This window comes from Phyllostomus hastatus, unplaced genomic scaffold (assembly GCF_019186645.2).
Source record: "Phyllostomus hastatus isolate PE091 unplaced genomic scaffold, TTU_PhHast_1.1 phas_scaffold_21, whole genome shotgun sequence".
In the NCBI taxonomy this organism is placed as follows: domain Eukaryota; kingdom Metazoa; phylum Chordata; class Mammalia; order Chiroptera; family Phyllostomidae; genus Phyllostomus; species Phyllostomus hastatus.
Window position 1 is genome coordinate 47,504,438 of NW_025334017.1, and position 26,208 is coordinate 47,530,645.

General features: G+C 67.1%; 1 protein-coding gene across 2 annotated transcripts in view; it reads right to left on the minus strand.

Annotated features, from left to right (window-relative positions):
- The window catches only part of AGO2 (argonaute RISC catalytic component 2), a 54,900-nt gene extending 32,678 nt beyond the window's left edge, over nucleotides 1-22,222 (minus strand). Inside the window, exon 1 of one of the 2 annotated variants that reach the window (XM_045861333.1) lies at nucleotides 22,033-22,222. In XM_045861333.1, coding sequence (XP_045717289.1) covers nucleotides 22,033-22,054 — 22 coding nt within the window. In that variant the 5' untranslated portion in view covers nucleotides 22,055-22,222. The remainder of the gene's footprint in view (nucleotides 1-22,032) is intronic. The other variant, XM_045861332.1, reaches the window with a different exon arrangement.
- Between the last annotated feature and the right edge of the window lie 3,986 nt (nucleotides 22,223-26,208).

Consider the following 26,208-nt stretch of genomic DNA (forward strand, 5'->3'; position numbering starts at 1 on the left):
GTCCACACCCAGCTGATGTCAGGCGGGCAAGGGCAAGGTGAGGGTGGGTCCGAGCAAACTGCTGCACCGACGGGGAAGGCGGCAGCCGGGTGAGGCAGGGAGTCTCCCCAGCAGGGCCCCCCCTGAGAACAGGGGGCTCCCAGGCCCATCTCTCCTCAGGAGGAGGACCACACACACCATGCCGGGCGCCCGGAGTGTGCGGTGTGGCCACCTGCACCATGGCTGTCACCCGGGCAGCCGGGGTGAGTCCCGGGACACAAGTCCTGTCACCAGGCGCCCCAAGACCACCTGCCCGGCTGGGAGTCCTGGGACGGCAGCTGTGGCATCAGGTGCCCTGCCCAGGAGGAGGCCACGCTGGGGAGAGGGTGCCCCATGCGCCCCAGTCTCAGCCCAGGACCCACGCAGAGCGCGGGGCGGCCGGTGACCTTGGACTAACCTCCAAGTGAAATGCAACCCTTCCACGAAGAACCCACGCGAGAAACCATGGCAACAGGAGCAGCACCTGTGACTCTCGGACAACACGGGACACTCGTGTCACAGGACGGCTGCTGGACACCGAGCGCGTCCTGGACTCACTGCCACGCCCGAATCACAGCGGCCCGAACTCTGCTGGCCCTGGGTCTTCAGTGCCATCAGGGGCTCGTCCGTCACTCGGTCACTCGTCCATTTGGTGCTTTTCAGATTTTATTTATTTTTTTACTTTTAGGGAGAGTGGAAGGGAGGGGGAGAGGGCGAGAAACACCGATGTCAGAGGAACATCAGTTCGTCGCCTCTCACTCGCCCCCTACTGGGGACCTGACCCGAAATCCAGGCACGTGCCCTGACTGGGAATCGAACCAACAACCTTTGGGTTCCCTTTTGGTTCCCAGGCCGGTCGGTGCTCCACCCACGGAGCCACACCAGCCAGGGCTCGTCTGGTGGTGGCATTTCAATGGTGAGATTTTGACGGCGGTATTTCCATGTGGCCAGGCTGCTTTGTCATCCTGCATGTGCTGTTTTGTGCCTGAAACACACTGCGCAGAGGGCCCACCCACAGGCGTCACCGGACTGACAAAGGGGTGGGGGACCCCACATCCTTGGCAGGATCAGCTCCCAGGGGCCAGGGCGGCCTCACCTCTGAGCAGAGGAAATGGGGTCCCAGCTGGGGGCAACGTCACCAAACCTCCCTGGTTTCTGCAGCAGTGGGGAGGTGGGGGTGTTCTGACATGCCTGCAGACAGGGCGCCAGCAGGCCCGGGGACGGCCGTCTCCATGGCTGCCCTGGGAACGCAGTCCCCGAAGCACCGTGAGCTCACGAAGTCCCGGCTGCCATGACAACCGGCCCACCAGGCTCATCACACAGTCGGCCCCCCACGCGGGGTGCAGAGCCGGGATTCAGAGACCAGACCTCCCGCGCGGGCGGGCAGCGAGCTCTCCCGCAAGGCCGTGCAGGCAGGCCCGCTGTCAGAGCAGCTCTTCCCGCCCGCTGCTCTCCAAATGCTGAGGCCCGTGGGGCGGACTGGGTTCCCACCGGGTCGGGCACAGACATGGGGCCTAACGGGGGCGGTGGCTCCCACAGCCTCAGCCCCACCCACCCCCACGGGCCCCTGGCTGCCCCTCCACTGCGGCCTGCCCCCGAGCGGCAAGAACGGACACCGGGTTTGGTGCTGGCCTGTGCCACCCGCCCGAGAACAGCAGCCCCGAGCAGACAGCACGTACTCGGCACTGAACCGCAGAACTGGGAGCTGGAAGCCACCCTGGAAACCGGGGGCGGGGGGCAGTGACGCGTCCTTCCCCTGCAGCCCGCTCTGACTCACCAGCTGTGAGCCAGGCTGTGGGCGGGCACCGGGGCACAGCGCCCACGGGCTGGTCGGGGGCTCAGTCCAGGCGAGAGGCAGGCACTGGGACTTCCTGTCTCTGCCCCCACCCCCGGGCCTCGCAGAATGACGGCATGACCTTCAGAAACAAAAAGACTGGTGTGACTGTTCACTCCCAGATGACTTCAGTGTTCCCTAAGAAAAACCCAAACCGCACGGTCATTAAACCCACAAACAGCCCGGCTCCCAGGGGCAGCAGCTCCGGCTGCTGGTGAGGGCACCCGAGCCCGGGGCTCCCTGCTGCCGGCTGTCCCGCTGTGGCCGGCCCATGCCGCCGACTGGCTGTGCCTCTGGAGGGACACGCGTCCCTCCCCTGGGGCCGGAGCCGCCAGCACCCAGGGCTCAGCTCCTCCAAACCTCGGCCCGGGCGTCAGGACGCAAAGCAGCACGTCGCCCGCCTCCCCTTCGGGGGGGTGTGTGTCACACCGGGCACCAGCCAGAAACTGCGAAGGCAAAGGATGGACAGACCGGCTCGGGCTCGGGCCGGGGGGCTCGGCCGGTTGCAGTGTCGCCCGCACACCAAGAGGCTATGGGTTCGAGCCCCAGTCAGGGCTGGCGTGCCATGTGGCCAGTTAATGTCTTTCTCCCGTCCCTAATATCAGTGACCGCGTTCCTTCCTGGGTGAGGACCACAAACATCTCCCAGGGCTGGACGACGGCCCCTTTATGCCTCTGGCCGTCCCTGTGAGGAGGAAACAGAGGCTCTGGGGCCGAGTGACCTGCCAAGGGTCCCCAGGTCCTGCCGCCCACACTGCTCGGGCGCAGAAGCAGACTCTGTGTGACAAGCCCCCTCCGGCTGAAACCAGCACTCGTGGCTGCTGCCCACTGACCCGGGCGGCCCAGAGGCCGGCCTCGCCGAGACCCCAGGCTCACAGGGGTGCAGAGGGACACGTGGGAGGGCAGGCAGCACAGGGGACGCTGTTGTGCTCCTTGGAGGCCCCCGGCCGGGGCAGACGCCAGCGGGCACGCAACCCCCTCTTCGGGGGATTTTGGGATCAGCGCACGGTGGCTCCAGGAGAGTCAGTGATGCCGCTAGGGGTTCCGATGTGACAATAAGCCCAAGACCATGCCCCCACCCTCAGGAGGGACAGTTGTTTCCCTCCCTCGGGTCTGTGCGGTCGGGGCCTCCACTGTGGGGAGAGGAGGAGAGTGAGAGCCTGGGCGGGGAGTCTCCACACGCTGGGGGCCGGGGCCCCGCGAGGAAGCAGCCGGCTGCGGGCCACAGCTGTTCTCTGGAAATGTGTCACCTCCACACGGGCCGTGGTTCCCGTAAGTCTCTCACGTCTTCCCCTCGGCAAAGGCTCCCTGGGAAATTCCAATCTGTCTCAGCCCGGCAAACCCACCCCCAGCCAGGGAGCCGTCACCCCAGCGTCACCCCAGCGACAGCGTGCTCCCGGCCCCTGCCCATCGTGACTCAGAGGCCCCGCCCCACACTTGTGGCTGAGTGAGTAAGAGCCTAAAAATACCCCCGCGGCGCTCAGCAGCGCGCACTCAGGGCAGGCGCGACACCAGTCCGTCACGCGGCACGCCCGGCCCCTGCCCCCGGCGGCCCCCGGGACCCCTCTCCACCTCGCTGCAGCCTCAGAGCCGTCTTCTCTGCAGCAGGTTCCCAAGTGGGGTTGTGTGGGCCGCCGGAAACCCCAGCTGTCACTCTAGAGACACACAGTCTCCTAGAAAGGACCCCAAAGCCGCCCCTGCGATCTGGAAAGACAGACTTTTTTACTGTGGAAATGGCTTTCGAGAAATTCCCTTCATAAATTAAAATGTCCCCTTCCATGCACGGCCCGTCTTCCCTCCAGAGCGCTGGAAGCACTGCCACAGACACGGGGCCCCTGCCCGCACCCCTGCTGCCGGCCCGTCTGAAGCTCAGCCGTGTGACACCCGCCTGCCAGCCCTTGGCCAGCTCCGCGGGGACCGGCTCCACCAGGACCCGCTCGCCTGGGCACTCTCCCCGCCCCCACCTCCGCGGCGCGGCTCCTCCCCGGGTCGGTGTGTACCCCGCGCTGGTCTGCCGCGCAGCGTGCCTGAACGAACGAGCCAGTGAACAGGGGGACGAGAGAGGGTCTCGGGTCGCTCCCCTTAGCAGAGCCGCCTCCACGGAGCAGAGCCCCGTGCTGGGACCCAGGCACAGACGCAGGGCGCCGCGTGAGGACGCGCCGTCTCCTGCCCGCAGCCTGCACCGGTCCACGCAAGACGCCGGTGTCCGCCAGGCACAGGAAGGGCACCGGCGCCTTCCCGGCTGCCGTGACACCCACGCTGTCAGGCACGAGGTGTCTTCAGCTCACAAAGGAGGACCTGCGGCCACAGAGGGGGGCGGGGGGCGGGGGTGGGAGGCAGGGAGCCAGCCCCAGCCAGCACCCGAGTGGCCGCGCAGGCACGGCTCACGGCGCCACCACAAGGCCCCGTCCGAGGGCGCCCACCGGCCAGGGCGGGGTGTCAGGGGTGACCTTGCCCCAGAGGTCATCCCCTCATGCCCCGCCCTGCCCCGCACCACTGCCAGCAAACATGCCCCCAAACTGAAAGATTCAGTCCCCGACTCGGGTTTGCGCCCCCAGTAAAGGGGACGCCTCCTGGGCTCCTATAAGAGAAGCCCCCCACCCTGGGGTGTTTCTGCTCCAAGCCCAGGATGCCCAGGACGCCCAGGCGCCGGGACCGCCCCTCGGTCCCGTCTGACTCAGAGGGGATTCCCCGTCCCCCACGTAGGCTCCGCAGCCGAGTCGCCCTGAGGTGGCAGGGAACCACCTCATTTGGGTGCCCTTCCTGGCACACCCTTGCGGGGGGAGGGCCGCCGTGCCCGCGAGCCAGGCCTCCTTCTGTCCCAGGGAAAGGAAACGCAACACCGACGGTGCACAAGGACCACTGCTGGACGCGCGCCTGCGCCCCCTGCGCCCCCTCCGCGGCCGGGCCACCAGCCTCCTCCCTGCCCGACGTCCAGCGCGTGCCGCACGAGGACCGGGCGTGAGTCAGCACTCGGCGTCGCCAGCGAACCTGAAGCTGGCCGAAGCCAGATCCTCCACACCATCCCGTGCGGCCTGACGAGTTTCGAGAGAAAAGGAATCGAGAAGAAAAAAGTGATGCCCAGCATGGAAGAAAACGCCCTTTCCGTCCCGGCTCCCCGTGCGGTGAGGCGAGGCGCGGCGACCCACCCCGCGGGGCCTGCCGCCCCGGCCGGCGGTCAGCACACACACACACACACACACACACACACACACGCAGGGCAGCCCCGACACTCAGACGCCGTGGGGCCGCTTCTTCACACTGGGGGTGAGTACCGCACGCGCCCTGCCCTGCTTCCATCTTGGCACTGGGCCGGAAATCAAGACCCTCCGGCAACTCGGGAAAACAAGACACAGAGGACGGAGGCAGAATCCCCCGGCCACTCAGGGACGGAGAGACGCCCGCGGCCTGACCAGCTACCCAACAAAAGCCCCCGAGGGCGGCACCCCACGCTCAGCGAGGCGCGGCGGTGCCTGAAACCCGCGCTTCAGCTGCTGCCAGCCAGCAGAAGTGAGTGGGCCACGCGGCCACCGCCCAGCCAACACCGCGGAGCGCGCGGGCGCCCGGTCGGGCGGAGCGGCTCTGCAAACGCGGTGCATCCCGCACACGGTTCAGTCCCCGCGGGGAGTCAACCTCGCCGAGAGGCCTCCGCCTTCGGGGACAGGAGAGGGCGGGAAGGTCAGGACGGGCCCTGCCTCGGGGGAAGGGGGGGCAGGAGCGGGGGAACGTGTCTACCCCGAGACCCCCCTCCCCCCACCGTGGCGCACTGCTGAGTCATCACCACGGGCTTCCCGCTGCTCCGAGGCGGCGACAGGTGGCTGACGTGCACACGGGACCCACCTTTCCCGCACGGCGTCACCAAAGAGAACTTGTCGTTCAAGGGCGTCCGGAAAAGCACAGCCCGTTACGGGGGACCGGCTCCCTAAACTGGGGGCCGGTGCTAATGAGGGTTTCCAAGGGCATTAGGGCGCAGTTTTAACACAGCCCCGACCCCTCCACCTGGAGAGCCGGGCCCACACCCCCGTCCCGCACACTGGGCGGCACCTCTCGGACCAGCGCGGGAAGGGGGGGGTGGCGGGCACCCAGTGCCGAGCTGGGGCCTGGGGGCGGGGCCGGAGGGCCAGGCAGCTTCCCCAGCTCTGTGTCTTCACCTCCAGTGACACACCCCTGGGGGGTGGGGCCCCACCCAGGTGGCTGACGTGCAGGTGGAAACGTCTCCTGACAGTTCCAGCCAGAGCCACCCCCACGTGACGCCAGGCAGGCGTGGACCCACCCTGTGCCCGCCCACACCCCCCAGGAGCTCAGGGACGGCCGCCACGCCCCTCAGCTGGGAGGGGCGCCGACACCCATCTTCCACGGGGCCTCCCACGTGGCCCCCACCCAGCAGGGACCGCATCGACGCCCAGCCCGGCCAACACGACAGGCAGGCCCAGGCGTGTGCGCTGTGGAGGAAGCACTCGTAGAGCCGAGGGGGCCCCCTGGGGATGCCCTGGTCAGCCTGTGCCTGGTCAAGGAGACGACTGCTCGAGGCAGAATCTCTGGCCACAGAGCGGACGGCCCTGGGAGCAACAGGTGTCCAGTGCCGCCGGGCTCCCAGGCAAGGGCCCCTCCACCAGCCAGAGAACAACGGTCAGGCAAGCCGGGCTCCCTGCGGCCGAGGGCTGCCTGGTGCAGCCCTGTTGGAGCCTGAGCCTCGGCCCTGAGAGGCACGGCCTCCCGCCGCCCGGCCCCTCCTCACCCAGGTGGCCGCCAGCCTCCCGGGTCCCCACCGCCAGGCCCAGCCCCCATCACACTCAGAGCAGTGCCCAAGACCGGAGACGGTGCCCCGGCCACTGCCACCACAGCTGTGCCCTCTCTACCAGATTACTCCCAGCAGCACACACACACACCACGATCACACCAGTTTCAGCACACGCGACATGACAGAGACAGAGATGAGACCTGAGGCGGCAGGGTAAAGTCCCCACCAGCCGTGAGACACGCCGACTGTGCAGCCAGTGCGCCCCCAGAGAACATGCCGTCGAGGTGCCAGGAGGAAGCAGCCCGGTGTGTGAACGCGCACCTGGAGACGCTCCCTCAGAGCACGCTCAGCGAGGACGCCCTCCGGCCCCGGCGGGTGGGGCGCAGAGGGCTGAGCAGCGGGCTGCGCACCGAGAGGTCGCCGGTTTGATCCTCCGTGAGGGCACCCCTTGGGTTGCGGGCCAGGTCCCCAGCAGGGGGTGTGCGAGAGGCAATCAACACTGATGTTTCTCTTCCTCTTTCTCCCTCCCTCTCTCCCTCCCTGAAAAAATAAAATCTTTAAAAATAAATTAAAAAGCAAATCTTTAAAAAGGAAAGAAAGAAAAAAAGCCAGTCCCACTTTCCTCCAACGACCTGTCTGCTCCTCGCCCCCCAATCCTCCCGCCGCCCAGTCACCCTGCAGCGGGGTTCTGTCCCCGCCATGCAGACCCTGCCCCGTCTCTCCGCAGCCCCGCCCTGCCCAGCACAGCCCCTGGGGCCCCGGTCACGCCTCTGCCTGCAGCGCTGCTGCTCCCAGTTCCCGGGCCGGCTCCTTCCGCCTCGGACCCTCTCTCCACCCACCCGCACACCCACCCACCATCCATTTTCCACCCACCCATCCTCTATCCATCCACTCATCCACCCACCCACCCACCATCCACAGCTCTCCCTGGTGAGGGCACCCGGCCGCGTGGTTTCCAGCGCTCTCGGGGGCCTGCCTGCCTCTGAGTCCTCCCCCAGTCATCCCGATGCACCAAGGTTGCGGGTTCAATTCCCGGTCAGGGCGCATGCAAGAAGCAATCAATGAATGCATCAATTAGCGGAACAACTAATCGATGTCTCTCTCTCTCTCAAATCCATAAATAAATTTTTTAAAAAAAGAAATGCGACTTCACTACTACTAAAGCAGGGTGCACGCAGACTAGGAGGTATCGTGGCACTATGGGCAAAAAGCACAAACAAATCCCCGATGCCCCGTGTGCCAGGGACAGTTTCTGAGAAGGCGCACTCGTAACACAGGCCTCAGCTTTGTTTTCAGACGTCAAGTTCACAGTCTGCTCCAGTCTGACCCAGCCAGGGCCAAGTCCACGCAACCCGCGTGCTGGGAGCGGGGCTCGCCCTGCGTTTACGGAATGCCCGAAATCGGGAACTCCCCAGTCCGGACAACCTGGTCTTTGCAGCCGCACTTCTGGGTGCTGGTGTCCCGCAGGGGGACAAGTTTTGTCGAGTCAGAACTACTCATCAGGAGCCCAGCAGATAAGCTTCCCGAGTGGGCGGGCCTCCTAATCGATTCTTCCAGAAGGCAGAGGCTCCCTGCAGAGCACACAGCTGTGTGACTGCGTCCCCATGATACGTGCCTGGATCTGGTTGCGGCCGGCGCCGCTGCAGGGCGGCCCATGGCAGCCCCGGTGTGGCGGAGCAGTGGTACCGCTCCAGCCACCGGCTGGACTTTCGGTCACCCGACGTGGGTGAGGCCAGAGCCCGCCGCAGCGTGGGGGACGCTGGGATCGGGTCCCCTGCGTCCGTCCCGCTGGGCGAGAAGGCGGGCGGGCGCCAGGAGGGCATTTTCGGCCGGTCAGGACCCACCTCCCAGGGAAACTGCGGCACCTTCAAGCTCAACGCGGAGTTCGGGAGCCGGTTCATGAGTGCGCGCGGAACGATACAGAACCAGGTAAGGTCACCTTGAAGTTCATGGCACACAAACTTACCACCGTAACCATTTAGAAGCGTTCAATTTAGTGGCTTTTACTACACTCAGGGTTGTGCGACCATCGCCACCACCCAGTTCTGGAATATTTTCGCCACCCCCCACAGAAAGCACAAGCCCATCAGGCAGCCGCCGCCACCGCCCCCTCTCGGCCCCGCCCCCCGCTGCACCTGCTGCGCCCACGTCACGTGGCCTGGCCCCTCCCGCGGAGCGCCGCACTTTTGAGGCGCATGCGCACCCCACACGCTCTCTCCACCGGGAGCTCGCGCCTGCGACGAGCTCACGATCGCACAGCTGCGGCCGAGGGGCTGGCTGGCGGCCGGCTGCCCTCTGCCCGGCAACTCGAGGTTGCCGTGCAGCGACCCTGGCGCGGCCCACCCAGCCAGGAGAACAAGGGCCACTCCCACCACACCGCCGCCCGGCGGAGTGCGCAGGCGCCTGGGGCTCCCACCTGCGGCGCCCTCCCCGCGCAGCCAGCAGGCGGCGCTCTCGGCGCCCGGGAGCCGCGGGCGGAACTGAACGCGCACCGGACCCAAACAGAGCCGCGCCCGGCCCGGAGGCCCGCGCGGCGGATCACGAGCTTCGGGGTCGAACGCAGAGCAGCTGGGAACAACCCGAAGGCCGGGCGATAGGAGCGACCAAGCAGGGTGTGGCCCGTCCCGACGACGGAACGCTCTTCTGCCGTGAAAGGCACGGAAAGCGGACACACGCCGCAACACGCCCGCGCGGGGGCGGGCTGGGCCCACGGAGCGCGCTCGTGGCGTCCCTCCACACGACGAGCGTTTGCAGACGCGCGCGGCCTCTACAGCCCCTCGGATCGATGCGTATTCCCGGCGCCCGGCCCCCGGTGATCCTTCGGGAGGGGCGGCGCCAGCACTGGCGGGCCCTTGGGCGTGAGGACCCCTTGGGCGTGAACCGTAGCACGAAAGAGCACAGGGACGCTTGGGGCCGTGTGAGCTGCACCGTGAAAAAACGAAGGTGCTGTTTTGGAACGCCGGTGTTACGCCAGAGAGAGAGCGCGCCGGAAGGCAGGCCGCCGCACCCGCTCCTGGGTCACACCGTCTCTGCTCCTGTCCAGCCGCAGCATCCGGGATTCTGGCTCCTGGGCCCAGCAGCCACGCCAGCCCGATACTCTTCCCCACCAGAGTCAGCGGAGGTCCGCGCCGGCCCCCGCCTGTGACCCCCCACCCCGTGTGGGAGCCCTCAGACCCCGCGGTTCCACCGACCCCAGGAGCACGTGGCCGCCTGAGAGAAGATCCCCCGGGGCACCCAGCGAGCCACCGGAGCAGAGCTGCTCAGGCCCTGCCCCCTTCCCAGGGGACAGGGTGCAGCACAGCAGGGCTGGGCGGGGTGGTGGGAGCTTGGGGGCGCCTGGGCGGGTGCGTACTGGTCCTGCCACAGCGGCCAGGATCCTGTGCTGGTCCCTGGACCGGAGCTGTGACCAGACAATGGAGGTGTTCGCACAACACGCCACCAACAACCGTCGAACTCTCAGAAGTGGCTGCCGGCAGCTGAGCACCAACTAGAACCCTCTCCTCCACGTGGGCCACCCCACTCGGGGTTTCCGAGAACAGGGTCGCAGGCCACCACTGGCCGCGCCGGCCCTGGGGCTGGTCAGTCGAGGTCCCGCAGGGAACAGCAAAGGAATCACTGAAGACTTCCAGGAATGCCACAATCTGCTCCCCCATTTTTCAGTTTAACCTTACAAAGAAGAAACACCGGCCACTGAACTTAGGCCGCTCCCTCGTGTGCTCACGGAACACGCAGGAGGCCAGAGACGCGCCGGCACAGGAGGGACCCGGTTTCAACGTGGCGGTGGCATGGTGCACCGACTGGGCTGAGGGCGAAGGTCAGGGCGCAGAGCAAGGGGAGGGCACGGGCCCGGCAGGCAAGGCCCAGCCCCACGGGGCCCCCAGGGCTGCGCTGCAGGGAGTGCTCTCGGCGGACACCCAGCCCTGGTCACCGTGCCCCACAACGGCGCGTGACACGGCCTCGCGCTGGCAAGTGGCAGCAGCCTGAGGTGACGCCCGGCATGCACAGCGAGGGCGGCTGACGGAAACCCCCAGTGTTCAGGGTTCTGCAGGGTGGGCCCTCCAGGCGCATCAGGTGGGGTCCCAGCCAGAAGTGACTCACATCCAGTTACCAGAAAAAAAAAAAAAAGCAAAAGTAAAACTCAAGTCAGCATTCATTAATTCAAAAGAGCATCCTTTAAACAAATTTCACTGATTGTTCTTTAATTAAAAGACTGGAAAACTCCAAACCCACTTAGTTTCAAGTCAATTTTTTCTTTTCCTTCCTTAATTAAGTTGGTGCTACTCTCAAGAACTCCCCTCGACAGTCCCACAGGTTTGCGTGACGCCGGCGGAGGGACACCGGCCCCTCTTGCTGCGCGCTCGGTGGCCCGAGTCCTCCCGGGTCTGACGCCAGGGGCTGACCGCTGGGGGCCGGGGCTCCAGGCCCTGCAGGCTGCCCAGGTCCGGACGTGGGGTCCGGCGCTCCCCGCACTGTGCGACGCAGCCTCTCTGCGCCTCAGCCCCCTCGCCCCCAGGTGCCCTCGCCACGCCGCCCGCCTGAGCCGCGTCCACCGCCCCCCAACAGCCTTCACTCTGCAGCCGAAGCGACTCCCGCACCCCGACCTCTGGGGCTCCGCGAGACTCTGGGCACTGTCCCACAGCAGGCAGCCCCACGCCACACCCTGCGAGGCACTGCCACTCACACCCCCCTGCTGTCCACACGCCCGCCTGAGTGACCAGTCCTGCCACTGCCCGGTTAGCAGCACATGATGAGGCCGCAGCTGACTGGCCAGTTGCAGGCATGGAAAACAAACCGCTTTCGATAAAACACGGAAAATGCCCTCAGGTGGACGGCACCAGGGCCCTCTCCCGGCCCCGAGCAGCTGCCGCCTCGGCGACACCTGCTCCCAGCCCCGGCCCCACGGGCGGCCCCACCGGGGTCACGGCCGTCGGCACAGGGGCCGGCCGCGCCCAGAGCCAGAGCGCCAAGGCTGCACCGGGACCCGCTCCAAACACGACCAACAGCTGCCGCTCCAGGGACGGAGAGAAGGGTGCTGGGCCGGGTCAGAAGCAGTTTTCTCCTCGCGCTGTGGGGTCGGGGTGGTGGGGGGGATGTGAAGATGGGGAACAGATTCAACACGCTCCCAGCTGAAGGCGGCCACGCCCTTGCACGTGCGCCCTCGGGCTCCCCGCGGCACCCCCGACAACCCCCTCCCCCCCGCACACACACCACGTCCCGTCGTCCACACGGAGCTCTGGTCCGAACTCGCGCGTGCGGCTGCAATGCGGCCTGGCCTCGCCCGCCCTGTCCCCTCTGGGCCTCTGTTTCTGGAACAGCTCTGACACCGTCCACGTGGACAGCCGGGCCCTGGCACGGGATGGACGGTCCCTCAGGAACCCGAACACAGAGGGTCTTCTAGAGAAGCCCACGCGCCCGCCCGGGTCTGCGCTCGGCCCGTGACCACCCGCTCATCTGCGATCCCCCAGTCGGACCTCTCGCCCCAGGGCGCCAGGCCCCGGTGCGGGACGGACACCCTGCACTCGGCGGGGTGTCGGGGAGACCGCGTACACAGGCTCTGCACCTAGCGGCCCACGGCCTTGCCCGGCACCCCTGGCCAAGCCCGACACAACGCCCACACCCTGTCGTCCAGGCCAGCGAGGAGACTCCCCCAGGAGCCCCTTCCACGCCCCGTGAACTCCCCGCCAGCCACACAACAGGCTGTGGCGTTCTGAAGGAAACTCCTCTCTTTGAAAAAAGCACCGGTCATTCTCCTTCCGTTCTCGGCGCGGGCACGTGGGTGTGGACCCCGCGTGCTGCGACCAGCGGCCAGGGCGCCACGGGGTCAGCCGTGGGGTCAGCCCTGGAGTCGCAGGGATGAGCGTGCAGCCCCGGGAGGCCGGTGGCACCCGCACGGAGGGCGTGAACACGGGAGTCTCACAGCACCACGGGAGAAGCACCAACCTGAAAGACGGCTGTGAGAGATTCTTCGACAACCGCCATTCTACAACACAGACTTAAAAACACCTCATGTCAACAAAGGGTGCAGAAGTAAAACAAAAACCACCCCTCGGACGAGGGTTTGCTGGGACAACGGCAGGCCCCTGGGCAGGCCGCGTCGAGGTCTCACGAGGCACCACTTGCACGTCATCCCCGACGCAGCCACCGCCGGGCTGCCCCAACCACGGGAAGGCGAGGCAGAGGATGGAGGTGGGCGGCGAGGCGGGGCCTCTCCGTGGTCACAGGGCAGCTCAGGTGAGAGGGCCCCCAGGTGGAACGAGATGCTGGTCCCTCAAAAACCCCCGAAGGCCATGCCGAGCTCCCGCAGCTCCCCGGCCCCTCCCCGCCCCTGCTCGACCGACCCCTCCTGTTTCCAGAGAACCCGCCCCACACGCGTCTGTCCCCGGGGCTGCCCTGAGGGATCCCGGCACCGAGAGGGGCGGGGCTGCGAGGGGGGACCGCCCACGCCCCATTCCACACCCCTGCGGGGGGCACCGTGGGGGTCAGCGCAGCCTGTGCCACCAGGAGGAGCGGCAGGAGGGGCTGCAGGCGCCCCCGTCTCCCGGACAGACGCTGAGTGACAGGGCCCCGGGAGCTGTGTGCCCGGAGGAAGCCCAGAGGCACCCGCCTCCAGAGCAAGTCACGCTCGGCGGCGGGAGGGACGCCGTCCCCCAAGGTGCATCTGCCAGCACCCGCGAGCTCCCGGGAGGGCAGGGCGGAGGGGAGATCTGGGGCCAGGGGGGAGCCCTCCCCGTCTGTCCCCGTCTCTGCCAGCACCCACTTCCCCTGGGCGGGCCCCACCCACTGAGGAACCGTTGAGTCAGGGGCCCCAGGGCCACCCCCTCGGGGCTGCGGAACGCCCGGCCCTCCGTGCGGCATGCGGGCCCTTCTGCTGCAGACAGAGCCGGGGACCATGTCCGCTGAGCCTGCAGCGTCGCCTGGGACGGGAGGGAGGGGGCGCCAGGGTCCCACGAGAAAAGGCCCCAGAGGGGGCGGGTGTGGAAAGTTCGGAAACTCTACACAAGTATCGAGTCAGGAGACAGGGCTTTGAAACGGGAAACAACGTAACACCCGTTCGGTGCGTACACAGGAGGCACGGGGCAGGGGGCAGGGCGCACGCACGGGCGGCTGAGATGATGGGGGGGTGGGGTGGGGGGCTGTGGCATGGAAGGAGACAGGCACGCACCTCGAGACAACACGGGGAGCCTCAGACACGGACACCAACTCCTGGGACGCTCCTGCGTTTCTCAGCCACCTCCCGTGCACTGTACGGAGGAGCGAGCAGCTCCCCCCCCCCCGCCGGCCCCCCCTCCTTCCTCATCTCGGTCCCCCCCAACCCGCCCCTGTTCTCAGAGGCAGCCGCCCCGGACAGGCCTCTCTCCCCCACCCCCGGGCGGGTGTCCTGCCCCCACGCCCTCCACGGACACTCATCCAGGCGCAGTGTGATGGCGGAGGCAGCCCCGGCGCCCCGGTGCGGGGGAGCCCCCGTGGGCGAGCGAGCGACAGCGGCCAGTGTTCACACTGCCCCCGCCCCAAAAGCCCAGCACAGCAGAGGCTGCCTCAGCCGAGCCTTTGCCCCCCACCCCCAACGCCCCCTGCAGGAAGCCCACCCAGGACAGAGGACACACTGGGGACCCCAGAAGACGCATCCGAGACCAGGCTGGGCGGCGGCCGGCGTCACGACCAGGAAACCGGGAGAACTGGGGAGCGGAGGGCGGGCTGTGGACCCAGGGGGCGCCGTGGCTGTCCGGGCTGGGGGCGGGGGCGGGGGCGGCTGAAGGGCACGGGGCGTCCTTGGGGGCGGGGCGGGCCCAAGTCCGTGAACGTGACAGAACACACTGAGGTCCGCACTTCAAATGGCAGCTGAGTGCTGCACAAACTCTACCAACAAAACTGTCATTTCAAGGAGACCCTGGGCCCTGACTGGCATAGCTCAGTGAGTCGGGCATCATCCTGCAAAGCGAAAGGTGGCAGGTTCGATTCCCGGCCAGGGCAGGTGCCTGGGTCGGGCACGGGTGGGGGGGCAACCGCACACTGATGCTTCTCTTGCACATCGATGTTTCTCTCCCTCTCTTCCTCCCCCTCCAAAAATAAACAAATAAAATCTTTTTAAAAAGATGCTGAAGAGACAGACATCTGCCAGTCATACGTAACAGGGCCTGACTCGGACCCCGGCTCAGTCGAGTGTCACAGCCCACCGCCGTGAGGAGCGGGCAGACCCGACGGCGCCTGTGTGGGCCAGGGCACCGGGGGGTGTGGGGGCCTCGAACCGGCAACTCAGGCTCCGCGGGCAGGGAGTGGAGGGAGGAGGCAGGCAGACGCCCCCGCTTCGTAGTTGTCTCACGGAATGTTTCCACTCAAGCTCCCACGGGAGGCCCACCTAAGATCAACGAGGCCCAGGGCTGGGCCCCAGGCTCTGACGACACAGGGGCTGGGAGGCCTGGGGGGGGGCGACACGCCGGCCCTCCCACCGGGCGGACTCCAGGCCTCCACCCACCCCGCTCAGCCCGTTGGGAACAGCAACCTCAGGGATCCACCTCTCTCCTCCTCAGAGCCTCCTGGGCCCAAAGTCCCCCCAGTCCATCCGACCTCCCACCCCCAACACTGCGCACCTGCCTCCCCCTCTGGAGTTCCGGCTGTGCCCTCGGCACCCCTGCTCACCTCGGCCTCCAGGCCCCGGGGCCAGACACTCTGTCACCCCCTCCCCCCGCCCCAGAACGTCCTGTTCTCCCCGCCCACCTCCCCCTCCCGGGTGCTGGCACTTCGCCCCCCAGGGCGCCAGATGCTGCTGCTGGAGCTCAAGGCTCAGCTGTGAGCACCCGTCTCAGGTGTGCAGGGACGCCTCCCCGGTCCGACACCATGTTCCTGGGCAAGCCGCGTCTCCGGATGGCTAACGGGGCGCCCGTGGCGATGCCCGCCACCCCGGCCAGGGACGGGGCCACTGCAGCTCCGTCAGCGCGTGGAAACTGCAGGCAGGACGCTGACTCACTTCCGTCGGGCGGGGAGGGGCCCCTCCTCTGCAGGGCAGAGCCTGGCATGCCCCGGGCACAGCGGGTCCCCACCAGCCCCAGCCCCGTCCCCATGGCTTCCCTGCACAGCACGGCACTCGGGCCTGTCCTGGCGGCTCTGCCAGGAACAGGTGTGCCGGGCATCGGGGCCGCCCCCCCCCCCCCGCCCTGAACAGAGCACCTGGAGAGCGTCACGCATCGGGGATGCGCACCTGACGGCGTGCGGCCTGGGCGGACGAGCAGAGCAGCTGCGCCAGCAGGGGCCCCTGGGGATGTGGGCAGAGCGGCGAGGCGGACACCCACCGCCCCACCCCCGTGCCGCCAGGATCCAGGCGAGGTCGGCCCGACCTCCAGCGTGTGCCGGGCTCGTCACAGTGAGGGAGGGCGTGCCGCGGCACATGCCCCCCCACCACGACGCCCGGGCCCGCCCACTGCCCGCACCCTCCCTTGCTCCTCTGGCGGCATCAACTCTCGTCCCGGAGAAAGGCCAGCATGGCCACTGCAGAGGCCCCCACCACCCACACGCCCAGAGGGCCGTGGGCCACGCCGGCATGGGGCCCTGGCCACGTGGGGTTCTCGTTGCTTCACCAACCGACCAGCCTGATGGTGTCAAGATAGATTCCCAGGGAACCTGACCTCTGCACCCCAGCGTTTCCGCCTCTCTGCACCTCTGGGTGCCTCCTAGAACCACACCCAGAGATCACCTGCCGAACCGCACAGACCGGACTCTCCGGGGTAAGGCCGGGCCTCACTGGGGTCCTGTCTGCTGCAAGACGGGCACAGGACGGATCTCGCTGCGGACTCCCGCAGGCTGGGCAGCAGCCGCCAGAGGCCTCCTCTGCCGCGAGTCCAGAGGGGTTCGGGGGGGCCGCACCCAAGGCACCTGGCACCACACGCGAGCCAGGCTGGAGTGCAGTCCTTCGCTCGGCCCCCGGCTCTCTCAGGAAAGGGACGGCAGGTGCTCTTAACTCCCGCCGTCCCCTGGCACAGAGTCCTCTTTCTCCGGGACACCACGGTCTCCCCTCCTAGACGCGTGCCCACGGCGCTGGCTGGCAACCCCGCTCTCCCGGGGGTGCGCCCAGCGGTTCCCGGGCGAAGGCCTCGCCCTGCCCCGGCGCTCAGGAGGGTGCTGTCTGGGGCCGCTCCCGCTCACCCCCCCCCCCCACAGCAGGACAGGCCCCCAGGACCTCCACGAGGCGCAGTTTCCTGGGTGTTGGGGCCGAGACGGGAGAAGCCTTCAGGCGACTCTGTGGCCAGCTGCCGAAGGTGGGCACCAGCACCCCCGCCCCGGGCACGGAGCCCCGTCTCCACCTGCCCTGCCCCTCCCACCTCTTCTCCGGCGGGGGCCCCCTCAGCCTCCCCGAACCTCAAGCTCACGCCCGCATTCTACATGTGACTCCACCCCCTAAGCAGCTGCACATTCGTCCTCCTTGTTTGTTAACGTGTCACCAGCTGCCAGGAAGCCAGCTGGACGCAGGGTGACCACCCGTCATCCCACCTCACCCCGCGCCCCATCAGGGTGCCAGGTCAAACATTCAACCACCGGGGTCACCCAGACCAGGAGCAGCCCACACCCCCTCGCGTCCTGGGACCGCTTCCTTTGGTGGGGGGGCGGGGGGCCGGGCCGGGCTCTCCGTCCAGGTTTAGAGACGCCCTGGGGGCGGACAGGACAGACCCCACACGGACCCCCCGGACCCTGCCTGAGGCCCCAGCCTGCTCGGCACGGCCCCTTCATCCTCATGACCACCGGCCCCCCCCCCCCGCCCCCAGGCACAGAAGCCGAGGCTTAGGAAAGCTGCATAACTCACCAAAGCCCCGGAACTGGTGGGGGCAGCGTGGGGGCCCAGACATGAGCGGCACCGCTGCTAACAAACCACCGGTGGGTGCGGACGGGGGCCACCCCGGAGCCCGAGCCGGGGCGCCAAGGCCCGCGCGCCCCCCAAGCCCAGCCACCTCGCACGCCGTGCTGGCCCCTGCAGCCCGCCCGCAACTTCCCCACAGCCCGCCCCCTCCTGCAGTGCAGCCGGGACCACCCCCCAGAGCACGACTGGTTGCGTGACCACCGCCCGCCCAGCACGCCGGCCTCGCGCAGGCCGCGGTGGGCCCTTCGGACCGTGAGGGCGCAGCGCGTGTGGAGCCGCCGAAGGGCCGCAAGACCGCGCACCAGCCCTGCCTCCACGGGCCGCGCGCAGCCCGAGGCACAGAGACGCTCGTGGGCAGGGAGCCGGCCCCCAACCTGTCCCTCAGCCCCGGCAGGCCAGGCGGCCCAGGGAGGTGACCAGCGCGAGCGCCCGGTTCGCCTGCCAGTCTCCGGGTCGGAAGGCCAAGGGCAGTGACGGGCCACAGCCCCCCCGACGACAGGTGAGAGGAGCGCAGAGAACCAGCACCCGTTTCAGGGTTTCCAACGTCCAGGGAGAAGGGCAGAGGAGAACCCTGTTGTGTGATGCTGTCTGAACTGGCTGCGGGGCATGGGCGGGCCCACAGCCAGCGCCCGGCCTGGTCGGGGGGCCGGGGGACTGGGGACAGCGAGCTGCCAGGAGGACGCGGGGCCCCCGGTGGGGGTGAGGTCCGGTCCAGGCCTCTCGGAACCGGGCCACGCAGCGGGAGGCCCGTTTGAGTGTAATGCGAGTGAATCATCCTGAAACCATGCCCCATTCCCAGTTGGTGGAAAAACTGTCTCCCAAAAACCAGTCCCTGGTGCGAAAAAGGTTGGGGACCGCTGGGTTGGAGCATCGACCCGATACACCAAGGTTGCGGGTTCAATTCCCGGTCAGGGAACATGCAGGACTCAACCAATGAATGCATAAGTAAGTGGAACAAAAAGCCAACGTTTCTCTTACATCAATAAAGAAAAAGTTTTAGAAGTTATTCCCATCTCATAATGTACAAAAAAAAAAAGACATAAAACCAAATTTATGTGAATTTTCATTAAAATTCACGATCTGAAACAACCAACTCTAAACGTGCTTCTGACGTGAGAGGAAGTGACGGTGGCCCCGGGTTTAGCGTGTCCCAGCCTCCGGACGCGGCGCTGAAGTGCCGGGGGGCGGGGGTGACGGGCCTGGGACCGTCTTTCCAGCACTGCTCGGGGACCCCGGGGGGCGGGGGCGGGGAACCCCGGCGGCCGCCCAGCCTGCTGAGGGATGATGATGCCAGGGGGCTGGACCAGTGCCCTCCCTGTCGGGTTTTAAGTCAGCGCACAGCGGAAACTATTTTCAAAAACCAAGTGTTACCTTTGTGAAGGTTTCACCGGAGCAAGTCAAGAAACAAAGATGTGTTTCGTCAGGCTGGCAGTCGCAGGAGGGCCGCACCGCCCCGGTTACGAAGAACAGGCCGGGCGGGGCCCGGCTGGCTGGGCGTGGCCCCCAGGACGAAAGGTCCAAGGTCCCGTCCCAGGCGGGGCGCGTGCGGGACGCAGCAGAGCCCTGATCCTTCCCACATGGAGGTTTCTCTCCCTCTCTTCCCCCTCCCTTCCCCCCCTCTGAAGTCAATAAAAGAAAAATAAAAAAGAAAAATAAAAAGAATAAACCCCTGGGCATTGTGGAAACTCTTGACACTGAAGCTAGAAACAACAAAAATATTCTGCTTCTTAAAACCATATAGGTTTAAGAGCCAAAGCTTTTACATCTTTTTCTTAACCCCTTATCTAAGCCCTTCTTCAGGATCTGGGACAGATCCAAGGGGCTTGGTTCCACCGCCCCACCTCCCAGCTGGGGGCAGCGGGCTGCCGGCGGCGGCCCACACACACCGAGAGGGGGGGCCGGGTCACACGCCCACCGAGATAAGGCAGGCAGGGTGACAGTGGGGTGCGGGGGTGTCAGAGCCCATGGCCCCTTCAGACTACCCTCAGACAAACCTCGGGGGTGTCCCAGGGCTGCTCTGAAGCAACTCGGGGAGGGCGCCCCACAGCTAAGCTCGGAAAAAGCAACAACGCCCCTGGGCGGGGGCGGGGGCGTCTGCTCGGACAGTTAAGTGGTTTTAAAACGTAAACTACTACGTCCTGTCCTGCGACTACGGTTCAGACGCACCGGAGAAGCCACCCATCCTAAACCACTGCCTCTTCTGAACAGTTCAAAAACCTTGAAAACAGTAGCACACCTGACTGCGGAGTCCAGACATTAACTCACACGGGCCACAGCACTTGCAACAGACATCACACAACAGACCTCCTGCGAACTCTGCTTTTCACAACTTAGTTTACTTAGTAAGTTGCTTCATTAGCGTGTTACAACGAGGGGGGGCGAAACTACCTGCACTTTCTGTACAGCGCAGATCGACCGTCTTCTCATTACCCTGAGTTGGGAAACTCATTTCAAAGTTTCACGGAAGAGACTCTTCCAAAAATTCCTCTTTAACAAAATGAGGAGCCTTGGCGTGCAGGGGCAGCCCCGTGTCGCCGCGGGGCGACCCCGGCGCACTCGCGCGGCCTGGAAGTCGGGTTCGCGCCGTCCTGCCGCTAGCTGAGGACCGCCCGCCCGACCCGCCGATTTCCTCAGCCGCAGCTGTCCGAGGCCAGGGCAGGCTCATCCGCGAACCGCCGGGCCCTGTGCCCGCTGTGCCACGACCCGGGGACACCCCCAGAGCAAGCAAGGGTCTCCCCAAAGCCGCCGGTGACCAGAGTGAGCCCACGGCTCAGGGGGGCCCACGCGATTTTGAAAAGGAGACAGAGAGGATACGGCAGGCACAGGGGGCAGGGCACCGGTAATAAGCGCTGCCTCCGGAGCTCCGGTTTCAAGGATGCCTGTGCGTGCCCACACTACGGCCCAGTCTGCAAGTAACAGGTATTCCTCACTGTGGGTCAAGGTCAGAAAGACGGACCGCTCCTTCCGTAAGGAGAGCATAGAGCGAGTCAGCTGGGGAGCAGACCGTGGTCCCCATGCCTGCTGGCCCCACGGCCTCGGCAAGATCTTAACCTCTCCGGGCCACCGTGGTCTATGTTTCAAACGACCCCCACCAGCTTGGCGGGCTGTCCAGGGGACTCCAGGATGCAACACACAGCACGGAAGCTTGACCTTCCTCAAGGTTCCTCACTTCTTCCAGGCCTTCAACTTTCAAACTGAGTCTCTGGAAAAAATGGACGTGCGGTGGCCAGCACTTGCTGGGCGCCTCACCGGGAAGAGCGGGGAGAGCCTCGTGCGAGGGGGAGGGGCCGCCGCCAGAGCCTCAGAAGCCAAATCTGCCCCCAAGACTGGGACGCCAGAGACCAGGACCCTTCCCCACAAGGCAGGAGTCACCTCCCGGGTGTAAGGTTTAATAAAGCCGTTCTGTAGCCAGCTTGCTGACTTCCCGTAAAAGTTGGCCAGGCTCAGCCCTGAAGAAGCTCTCTAAGTGACACCAAAAAAAAAAAAAATAATAAGACACTCAGAAGTCCCAGGAGCAGACAGAGCTGTTTGTGAGCAGACGCAGCAGCAGGAGACACGGTCAGGAACCGGAGCGGGTCAGGAGGGGCTTCCGGACTCCGGATTTGGAGGTCTGGGACAGGTGGGGCCCGCACCCGTGGCAGGCGGCGGCGGAGGGCCCAGAGAGGGAGTGCACCCAGCACAGGGCCAGGACCACCTAGCGCGGAGCCGGGCGGCGCCCGGCAGGCGGACAAAGGGGACAGGCAGTGCCCTGTGCAAGCGGCAGGGCCAGCGGGAAATTTAGGAGCCACGTGCCTGCCGGGGGACGGCGAAAACGCTGCACAACACTAGACCCTTTTCTTGGCCCACCAAGTCGACCGCCCTTCTAACTGTGCATTTAAAGGGGGGCGGGGGGTACTGCTTTTAGCACTTTTAAGTTTTTTTAGAACTTTTCCAAAGACAGAGAGGCTGACTAGCAAGAAGGGGCGCTAAGGCACGGACGGCGGACCTCCTCGCCTCTCCCAGTCCATTGTAGGAGGCAATTAGCACTTGAATACGGGGGCGGCGTGTCTGGAATGAGAATGGGCCGCAGGCCGTTTGAGGGCTCGGGGTGCCGCCGCCCAGCCCTCCGGTCTGCAGCCCTAATCCCCACAGGCGCCGGCCAGCACCGGGCATCCGCAGCCTCGCCTTCGGAGGAGGGGGCCGCAGAAGTGCTGGCAACCAGCAAAACGAAACTGAGCGCGCCCCAGGCCGCCGCCGCTCCCGCCGCTCCCGCCGCTCCCGCCGCTCCCGCCGCCTGCTCCCGGACCCGGGCCTGCGCCTCCGCGCCCGCGCCCCGCGGCCCCGAGCCCGGCCTGCCCGCCCGGCGGCGGCGCAGCGGCCCAGACGCGGCCTCGGGCCTACACGCGCGGGGCCCCAGCGGCGCGGGAGGCCCAGGCCGCGCGGGGCGCCCCGACGACTCGGCCCGAAGAGGCCAGGCTGCGGCCGCCGCCCGGGGACCCGCTCCCCCGGCCCCCCCGGCCCGGCCCGGCCCGGCCCGCGCCCGCCAACCGCCCCCCGCCCCGGCGCCGCAGGGAGGAGCGCGAGCGTCTGGCCGGCGCCCCGCGCGAGGACTCACCGGGGCCGGCTCCCGAGTACATGGTGGCGCCGCCGAGGGGCTCCGGGGCCGAGGGGCGGCCGCGCGCGCGCCACGGGCCCCGACGCCGCGAGCCGCGAGGGAGCCGCCGGCCGCACGATCCGCCCCGGCGCGGCCGCCTCGCCAAACAGGTTTACCCGACGCGGCCCGGGCGGCGGGCGGAGGCGGAGGCGGAGGCGGCGGCGGCAGCGGCGGCGGCGGGCGGGGGGAGGGGCGGGGCGAGCGCGCGGGGCGGGGCGAGCGCGCGGGGGCGGGGCCTGGAGGGCGGGGCGCGGGGGAGAGGGGAGGGGCTGCGAGGCCGGAGGGAGGCCGAGCGCGCGCTCGTCTGGGGGCCGAGATGGGGGCCCCGCGGGGCGGGCAGGGATCCAGGGCGGGGCCGGGCCGGGCCGGGGGGACGCGGGCGGGGGCGCTCCTCGCAGCCACTAAGATGGGCGACGTGGCCTCCTCGGGGCGGAGCGGGACCAGCACAGCGTCACTGCCCGAGACCCGGGAGGAAAACGAGACAGCCCGGCCCTCGTCTCCCCGCCGCCTCCCGCGCGCGTGGGAAGCGGGGTCTGGCCGCTCCGGGGTGAGGGGGGCACGTGACCCTCCCCAGCGTCACCCCCGCCCCCGGCCGGTGCACTCAGCCACGAAGCTGGCCTGGGGCTGGACTCCGCGTTGGCGCCCCAGCATCTCAGCCTGGTTTTTTTATTTATTATTATTATTAACGAAACCTGAAGGTCGGGAAGCTTGCTTCCGATCCAGAATGCGAACTTGAGTGCGTCGGGCCCTCGCACGCGACCACCACGCCCAATAGTCCCCAGGCCAGCACTCAGGGGCCTCCCAGGCGCCTCCACGGCTTTCTGCGCCTGCCCCGCCAGGGCCCGGAGGGCCTCCGCCGAAGCAAACCCTCCGTCCCTCACGCTCCCCTCCTTGGTCCAGCGGTTTTCTGGAGCTGGTTCCGGGGACGCCCGCCCGCCAGCGCGGGCCTGCTTTGCCCCTTAATGGGGGGCGACTAGAAGCCGAAGGGGAAACCGTGCCAAGGTGCCCACCACCTGCAACATCCCCTCGCCCGCTGGCGCCTCGGCCCCACAAATATGTTATATCTGCGCGTGGGCTGCACGGAGCTGCGTGCTCCCCGGGGGCCAAGCCTGCCGCCAGGGTGGACTCCAGTCCTGCCTGCAGGGGGCTCCCCACTCAGCAGGGGGCTTGCAACCCTCAAGGGCGTCCCAGAGCAAGTGCAGGGAAAGAAAGCAGCGGTTCCTCCCGGGAGAAACTGAAAGAGACACCCAACCCCACCAAATCACCCCCGTGGACCCCGGTCCCCGGCCCACCCCTCCCTCTCAGACCCCACCCCCGTCCTCGCCCAGGTGGCCCAGGCGGCCCGAGGAGCCCCTGGAGCAGCTCTCCCGGTCCCTGGCTCTCCGCCTGGCAGCCGTCTCCTCTGAGCAGAGATCTGATTTGGGCCCCACCTCACTCTGTGTGGGGTCCAGGCGCCCCACTGAGCTCCCAGCGCCCTGCGGGGGCAGCCCGGCTCGTTGCGCCCCGCCAGGGTCTTCCGCTCCACCACCTTCGGGCTGCTTCTCAGTGTCGCCGTGAGAGCGGGGCGGGCGCATCCACTCTGGAAAGCAGTGTTGGGCGGTGGGGCCCAGGCAGGACAGAGGGCAGCTCCAGGGAACACTCGCTGGGACAGGACTGGGCACCGGGGCTGCCCTGCAGAAATAGCTCCGGAGAGCGGCCCCTGTTCCCGAAGAGGGGCCAGCTGCATGCCGAGCCCCGGTCAGCCGGTCAGCTCCGCACAGCCCACAGGGCAGGGACATCGGGTGGAAGAGGCCGCCAGCCAACTGCGTAGCTCCCCGTATTGATGCTGCAGAGCCGGGCTCAGGGCTGCAGCATTAGCAGCCGAAAGCTAAACAAAGACAACGTGTAAGGTGGTCACCACCAGCGGCGGAGCCGTGGGTACTGCTGGGGGAGGGGGCGGGTTCTGCTGAGACCAGGGGGCCCTGGGGCTGGGGTGGGCGGGGAGGTCCCTCCTCAGATGTCACTTCTCGTGAGCTGCGTTCGTTCTTCGTGTCCTTCTCTGTGCCCCCGCCGTAGTTCACCACCGAGACACTTTCCTGTCCCGGTCGTGCCTGTTGTCACCGCGGTCCCCACTGGCGATTCCCAACCACGGCACCACAAGAGTTCCGAAAATGGGCAGCACCTCACTGTTCGGCGACCTCTTTTCCCTTAGGCTGTCAAGTGAAAAAATGACAACACCCAACACAATAGCCGTGTGACATGAATGAGTCAAAACCATGCCCTTTTTTTCATATCAGGAAAAGCTCTGTTCTGGGTGGTCTGCAGACTCTGAGGGATCCGTTTATGGGCAGTGACGTGAGGAGGGCGAGACTCGCTGCTCTCCGCCGGGCACGGAGCTGACGCCCGAAACCCCCCAATGACTCAGCTTCGAAACCTGCGGCTGCTGGCACCTCCACCTCCCACGCCCCGACCCGGTCTTTCCGCGGAGGGCCCCACTTCAGAGCGCGCACGCCGGTTAAGTTTGTGGCCAGGGTTCCTTCGCAGGCCAGGCAACATAGTGTCGCCCTGGCATTTCTTTGTGTCGCTTCCCCGCGGAGGACGGCAGGCAAGCGCGACCCCTGCTGGCGGAGGGGCGCTGGTCCAGGCTCTGGGTGGGATCCTCCCTCTGCCTGGGCGTGGCCCCTGCGCCCACCTCCGCGGGCCGCGCCCTCCAAGCCGGGGTTGAGGACCCGCCCCCTTCCTCACGTGCCGGAATGCAAACCAACTTCCTCCTCCGGACCTGCTCTTCCTCCCAGGCCCCCAGCGGCGGGGCCAACACTTGCTCCCCGCCCGCACCCCCAAGACAAGCCCAGACGCCCTGCGTGCTCCTCTTCCACCCCCAGTGGTCCACGCGATCCAGCGGCCGCCAGCTCCTCCAGGCCTGCACCCAGTGCTCCGTGCTGACCACGCAGGGCGTACTCAGGGGTCCTCTGGGGCCGGGCGGCTCCCCGCAGGCACCATTCACTGCTCCGTACTTGGGGGTCTCTGTGCTGAAACTGCAGGGTCCTCCGGGCTGGGCAGCGCCAGCGGTGCAGAGCAGCAACGACCCCTGGAAGGCAGGGGCGGGGAGCCACAGCGCCCTCCTGTGGCCACCACGCCCACACACTCTCCACTCCTAGGCCCCTGGCTCTTCCCGGACCGCAAGGCAGACACTGGAATAACTTGTTCTAACGCCGTGTCTGCACGCAGCAAAGAGGGTCCCGAGGTCAAATACACTGGGAAGCATGGAGTTACAGGCCACCAAAGAGACCGACTGACTCCGCGCCCTCTCAGGGCCTGGAGCAAGTGTTAAGCACGGGGCTTCTACAAAGAGGAGGGAGGGAGGGGAGCATCCGGGAGCTGTCCCAAGCCCACCTGACAACAGAACCCTTTGACCACGGGCCCCCCTCGGGTCCCAGGAGCACGCTTTGGGAGACTCCGAGTGGTGGACCTCTTCCGTGGCCCCATCCAACGCTAACGTTCAAAGACCCTCTGGATAAAGACAGCGGCTGCCTGTCTCAGCTAAAGATGGGAGGGCGTGGAGGACTGAGGAAGACTTCCAACGCACGCCTGCATCATTCCGACCTGCGGACCCCATGTGACGCGGAGGCCACTCTGCCTGGGTGCACACGTCACTGTGCTGTTCCGTGCGCCCGGCAGGGGCTCCGCCGAGGGTCCCAGCAACCAGTGACCCGTCCCTGGTCAGCCTGGGGGCCACGGGCACCTTGGTGCTGCGGAAGGTGTCGCCCCTGGGACACCGGAGTGCACGGGGCTCGTCAGAGACGCATCCGGGGACACGGTGGCCCCCGAGTGAGGAGCGGACGGCCGAGGTGTCCCTCCACGGAGACGCTGGACACTCTGCTGCGCAGGGGCCGCAGACCGAGCGGCGAACTCCACACAGCAGCAGGAGGACGTCGTCGGGACCCCGGGCCGGGCAGGCAGCCCTCGGGCTTGCCAGCAGAGGCCAGTCCGGAGAGGGAAGGGGGTGTGCCGGGCCGCACCAGCAGGAGCGCTGGAGCTCTGGCCAAGGCCCGCGAGAGGGTCAAAGGGCAGCCCAGGGCGGGAGGACGCATTTGCACGCCACGTGTCGGACAGAGGACCCGCGTCTGGGGCACTGAAAGGACCCTCGGAGTCCAACAG